At 41.0% G+C, this 6,556-nt stretch overlaps 1 protein-coding gene across 1 annotated transcript in view; it reads left to right on the top strand.

The window, feature by feature from the left end:
• Window positions 1-1,027: 1,027 nt before the first annotated feature.
• AIFM2 (apoptosis inducing factor mitochondria associated 2) overlaps window positions 1,028-6,556 on the top strand; it is a 17,510-nt gene continuing 11,981 nt past the window's right edge. The window contains exons 1-2 of the mRNA XM_053451270.1: window positions 1,028-1,111; window positions 3,250-3,441. Coding sequence (XP_053307245.1) covers window positions 3,267-3,441 — 175 coding nt within the window. The 5' untranslated portion in view covers window positions 1,028-1,111; window positions 3,250-3,266. The remainder of the gene's footprint in view (window positions 1,112-3,249; window positions 3,442-6,556) is intronic.

The following is a 6,556-nucleotide window of genomic DNA, read 5'->3' as shown; positions in this document are numbered from 1 at the left end:
AAACAAATGAATTTAAATTAAAAAATCTAATGTTTTCATATTTTATTCATCAAATAGTGTCTTGTATATATGAATATGGCTTCAAAGGAAAGCTATATTTGTTACAAAAAAAAAACAAAAACAAATGAAGCCATGCATATGGAAATACTCAGGAAATGTTGCTGAACACATATTGGGGTGTTTGACCGTGACATATAAATGATCTATAAATTCATACCTGAAGTACAATTTGTGTGATTTAAAAAAAAAAAAACACAAACTTTAGCAAAGACTAAATAGCCCTCACCCACTGCACGTGTGTGTGTTTGGTCATCTCTTTCCTGGCATTTTATTTACTGTAGAAATACATTGAACTATTTAATTTTTACTTATGCATAGATAAAACACCCTCCTGAATTTGTAGTCACTTCAGAGGACAAAACCTTATAGCCCCAGAAATCGTATTGTGTTTTTTTGGTGTACTGACGTACTCCCAATCCCATTACATTACATCGATATGCGTTAGAAAATCAGGAAAAGATGGGCATGGATGGTGGGCTGATTCAGTGGCGCAATGGGCCACTTGACTAGACTTGCTCCCCAGACCTTAGGCTGCCAGCCCTCCCCTGGCTTCCTCCATGGTTTGATATTTTATACTAATAATTAGTAACACATCAGTGACAGGGAAAGAACTCCAACTGAAATCAATGGGTGAGCTTTCAGTGCATGCACATGGGGGTTCTCATTAGAGCCCCACTGGAGCATTCACAGGCACAACGCCGAAGTTAAACACGTCTCCTGCATAGCAAATAGCTGGGGAAAAGGGATACAGCACAATCCCCCGGGCATTTGAAGTTATCATACAAAGAGAAAGATGTTATATAGCCGAGTTATGATATATGTTGTCCACTAGGTGGAAGCAGTACTTGACAAAGAAAGAGCTGAACCACTAGCAGTGTGTCTTGGCCAATGGTGTGCTTCGGATTCTGATGAGTCATCATTGCCTTGCAACAGTATCAAATTGTTACACATGGAAAGGACCTGAAAGGGCTGTCTGTATTACTTTGTATCCGCCAGGGTCCAGAACTGACACTGAATGTGCAGAGAAGAGTAATCTCGCACTCATCTGAAGGTAAGAACACCTGGACCGAAGCTGTTTAGGGGGAGTTTAATTGAACACACAGGAGAAAAAGCTACAGGAAGAGTTATGTAAAGGAGATCTTATTAGCCTTCACGTGCAAATATCAGAAAGAAATATATTTCGCTGGCACGGTACGGTGTCGCAGGCTAGCGTCCTTCACATTACGTTCCCTCTTAAAACTACATTTTCACAGGTAAAGTTTAATGATTTTATAGGATTCATTATTTTACATTGAAGTCCAGACTGCTTTATCTTTCACACACATGGCTGGATATAGTCAGCAAAGCGAACATTAACATAAATCAAGATATTGGGGTACAATTACCACCCCCCTTAATCTGGCTGCAGAGACAATAGGGTCCCCACCTCCACTATCTATTACTGCCTGAAATCAGTTCCAGGGTATGGATGGTTTGGTCGGGGTTAATGTCTGTAGTTGTAGAAACAGGGAGGGGGAGGGGACATCAAACTGAAGCAATGGCTTGTCACTCCCTGTTGCATCCTGTAGATGTAACCCCCTAAACACGTGATACGACAATATACTTCTAGGGGTAGCTGAAAACATGGGGAGACACAGAGAAGAGTTATGAAATACAATAAACAATTACAAAATATCATCTGTGTTGGCAAAGTACAGCACTAATCCCAAATCAATATCAGCTCCACAGTCCTCAGAGTCTCTAATAAAAGGGGAAAATCAGGAGAAACTGACCCCCTGTACCGACACAGAGAAGTCTTTACAAGGCCAGGGCCTACGGTCGGTGGGAGGGCTGGCTCTCAGGCCTCTTCAGGGGCCCCAGTGGTGGAGGGTTCCATCCCAGAAACCAATGCATATTGCTTGCACTTTAGATGTTAGAGGGTGGTGGATAAAGGGAACAACTTCCCGGCAGAAGTGGTAATGGCTAATACAGCGAGGGAATTTAAACTTGCGTAGGATAGGCATATGGGACTGCTGAATATAAGACGAGACCAAGTACGGTTTATTTGAGTCTTTATATCAGGAAATCAAGGTGTCTAGATGAGCCTAAATTATTATCTGTCATCAAATTATGTTCTAATATGTTTCAGAAATTGGTTAGTTTGAAGCGGAAAATAACTTACCAGCGGGGATCAAATCCACTCCCGTATCCCATTTGAAGCGTTTCATTATAATGACAACTTTTTGGGTCAATCGCTTTGATAAATCCATGCTAATGCTTTTTAGTACAAAGAGGGGGTAGAAGAACCCAGATAAGTCTTAGGAAAATGACAACAGCTGCGATAAAGAGGTTCATGTAGAGGTCTCATAGGTTCATGTTTTCAGCCAGGTGAAGTGCTTTGTTCTTTTAGACCCACCTGTGCTGATGGGAGGAGCGCTATAAATCAGTTTCTGTTGACGATGTTATAGCATTTTACAACAAAAACTATAATCTCTATTGACTAATGCACAATTTTGAGGATGAAATTTTAACTCCCAGATTTCATAAAGCGTTATGATAGGTCAACCTGGGAAAAGGTATAGTATAGTCAGTGAGATAACTTACCAGGAATCTGATTTAACTATACATTATACAGGGCTAGTAGGTGTTTGCAGGGCACACATCAATATAATTATTCACAAGTATATAATTCAATTCAGTTATATAAGTCTTTTTAAAACAAAGATATGTACAAACATTAAAGAAACAGTCTAGTCCCATACTGCACAGCCTCACCAACAACCAATGTGCTTCAAAATGCATTGTTTAAACTGTAAAAATAATAATATTTATTATTATTATTATTAAGTAACTTGCCTATGAGATGCTACAAGCTGAAGAACCCCGTCCCCATTTTCATGGAAGCAGTCAATCGCTGGCAGGAAAGCACCCCCGTTAAAATCAATTCAGCATTTCCTACATATGCACTCATGGAGGGTCTCGTTAGCCCCCCTGGAATTATTGCTGGGCCGCTGCGGTAAAGAGAATCACATATATATATATATAATGGGACACAGCTATCATATGCATTAAAGTGCATATTATGGCTCAAGTGTCACTTTAGAACTATTATTAGTTATTGATGGATCACATTTAATCTTTTTGCATGTACAGTTGCTCCTGTTGAGATGATATGCAGAGGCTGACCTTTATGTTTGTTTTTCCTTCCAGGCATTCCAACAGCAAAGATGGGATCCACGCTATCTGTAGATGAGTCGGTTAGAGTGGTAATTGTAGGTGGTGGATTTGCAGGTATAGCTGCAGCCAGTGAGCTGAAGTCCAATGGAATCCCATTTGTGCTCGTTGACATGAAAGATGCCTTTCACCATAACGTAGCTGCCCTTCGTGCTTCAGTAGAAAGTGGTACGTCTTGCTGTTCTGGTTTTCTGCTATTTTTGTTGCTTGTTCATTGACTGAACAGGTTATAGGCATACTTTTATTGCTACCTACCTGCTTTGAAAGCCCAAACAAAGAGAGCAAGTTTACTCAGATGGGGAAAGTGTGTCCCCTGGGGTCAACATATGTCAGCTGCATACATAAAAGGCTATGTGGGGCTGCATGTGCCACTGTCCTTTGTACAATGAGAGTAGGTGCCTCCCGGATTTGGCATGGAGAAGGTAGGTACCCCTCTCACTGGTTTCCGATGAAAGTAGGACATTTCTTCAATGGCCACCTTATTCCTGCCCTTTGGCCAGGGTGTTAACACACTGCAGTTCATTGATTGCTGTGTGTGAATCTTTATTACCCATTGGTTAGTTTGTCAAATTTTTAAGTATTTTGTTTATATTAGACCCATTGATCTGCTCCACATAAAAGCTTGCGTTTTGCCTAGTAAATCATGAGGTTTTAAGGGACATGAACCATAATGAACTTAAATATGTATATATATATATATAAATATACAGATGAGAGGCGTATCTACTGAAAATAGCTCCTATGGCAAGCATTGAAATTGCGCCCCTGTCCAAATATCTAAAGCCGATTATATATACCGTATTTTCAGCGTATAAGATGACTGGGTGTATAAGACGACCCCCAATTTTTCCAGTTAAAATATAGAGTTTGAGCTGTACTCGCCGTATAAGACTACCCCTCTACCCAGTATACAACAACCAGCCAGTCACGGCAAGCGATGTACCTTACCGGTGATTGGCTGGTTGTTGTATACAAAGCTTGCTTGGCTTGGGTGGGTCAGCTCTCCCTAACATATGCCTGCCCACACACACATATATAGACATACACTGCCCTCACACACCCCTTCCTTTACACACATATACACGTACACACCAGCTTACAAACACACATATACACATGCACTGCCCTTACACACACCTCTCCATACACATACACTGCCCATACACAGACATATACATACATACACTGCCCTTACACACACACACACACACACACACACACACATATATATATATATGTATATATATATATATGTATATATATATATATATATATATATGTATGTATATATATATATATATATATATATATATAATATTAGACCCTGCTGCCGATAGCAGGTATAGATCAACACACAAAACCAGATCAATTGAAATTCACTTGTGATTTCAGCACTAAAGGTATATATCAAATAAACAGAGTCAGACATACAAATCCTGTATTTGCAGGTATACAATAAATATATGAAACGTAGCATCGCAGGTATAGATCAAATAAATACATGGAAACAGCATTGCAGGTATTAATCAACTAAATAAGACATATTAACCCTGTATTTGCAGGTATACATAAATAATGTATGGAAACATAGCATAGCAGATATGGATCTACAGAATAACACAAAAACCCAGCTTTGCAGCTATAGCTCAATTGGAATTCACATAAAAACATGGCACTAAAAGGTATATTTAAAACCCCCTAAATTACAGGCATAGATCACAGGTTGCACACCCCAAAGCCAGTCCTGGCGTCCACACTGCCCACATAGAACATGACCAGCACCCAGATAACACACATAAGATTTGCCATCTTTGTCCCCAAATAGGCCACCACAAGTCAACTTTGTCCCCAAACAGTCCGGCCTGTGCCATCTTTGTCCCATATACACCCTGCCTGTGCCATCTTGCTCCCCAAGGCTCACACCTCCTGCTAGTGCCATCTTTGCCCTTACATCTTTGATACACACACACTTTTACAGTCACTCACTAATTCACACTTTAATTCAGACAACTCATCCACACATTAACTCATGCTCTCCCTCATTCAGCCAATTCATCCACACATTAACTCATGTTCTCGCTCATTCAGACGACTCATGCTCTCCTTCATTCAGAAATTCATCTACACAGTAACTCATGCTCTCCCTTATCAGACAATTCATCCACATATTAACTCATGCTCTCCCTCATTCAGACAACTCATGCTCTCCCTCATTCAGACAATTCATTCACATATTAACTCATGCTCTCCCTTATACAGACAACTCATCCACACATTAACTCATGCTCTCCCTCATTCAGCCAGTTCATCCACACATTAACTCATGCTCTCCTTCATTCAGACAATTCCTCCACATATTAACTCATGCTCTCCCTCATACAGACAACTCATCCACATATTAACTCATGCTCTCCCTCATTCAGACAACTCATGCTCTCCCTCATTCAGACAATACATTCACATATTAACTCATGCTCTCCCTCATTCACACATTAATTCACACTCTTTACTGATATCTACCTCTCTCCTTCCCTTATCACTTTCTACCCCCTCTCCTTCCCTTATCACTTATCACTTTCTAGCCCCTTATCACTTTCTAACCCCTCTCCCCCTTTGTAGTTCTCTCACCTTGACGTCCAGCGACGGGAGCACGAGGCTTCTGTCTTCCTGCACTGCTGCGGTGCCCGCTGCTTCACTGCTGAGCGCCGTAATATGGCGTCATATTTTGGCGCTCAGCAGTGAAGCAGCGGGCACCAGCGAGCGGCTTTTAAACGCTGTTGGGACGCTTTTTAAATGCTCCAGGACGGAGGTAGAGGCATCAAAAAAAAAAAAAAAAAGACGGCGTTTGAAAGCCGCTCACTGGCGCCCCCTTTCAAATTGCGCCTATGGCACGAGCGCATCTTCATTAATTCTCCCATGGAGTCTTCGGCTTACCAACCTCGCCACAGCTCAGCAGACTCAAGGTCAGTGCAGATAGCTCAGCGGTTCACCAGGTAAAGAGAAAAGCCTCTCAAAAAGCCTCCATTTATAGTTGAGTTTCCCGCCAATAGCGCAGCGCTAGACCTAAAAAAATGCGGCAAAGAGCTAGTGCAGGCTCAAATCAAAAACAGCTCACATAAACTTTTTTTTAAAAAAAAAAATTTATATAACTACTTGACATTTTGATGACCTATCTAGCCTATACTATCTATTGATAACTTGATCTATATTTGCCCCCACAACCTCATGACACCCTGCCCAATGGGTGCAGGCTTTATCATTCAGGTTGCTGTGCTCCATAACC

The sequence above is a fragment of the Spea bombifrons genome, chromosome 11 (assembly GCF_027358695.1).
Source record: "Spea bombifrons isolate aSpeBom1 chromosome 11, aSpeBom1.2.pri, whole genome shotgun sequence".
Lineage (NCBI taxonomy): Eukaryota > Metazoa > Chordata > Amphibia > Anura > Pelobatidae > Spea > Spea bombifrons.
The sequence above is the reverse complement of the archived record's forward strand: the minus strand, read 5'-3'. Positions and strand labels throughout refer to the sequence as shown.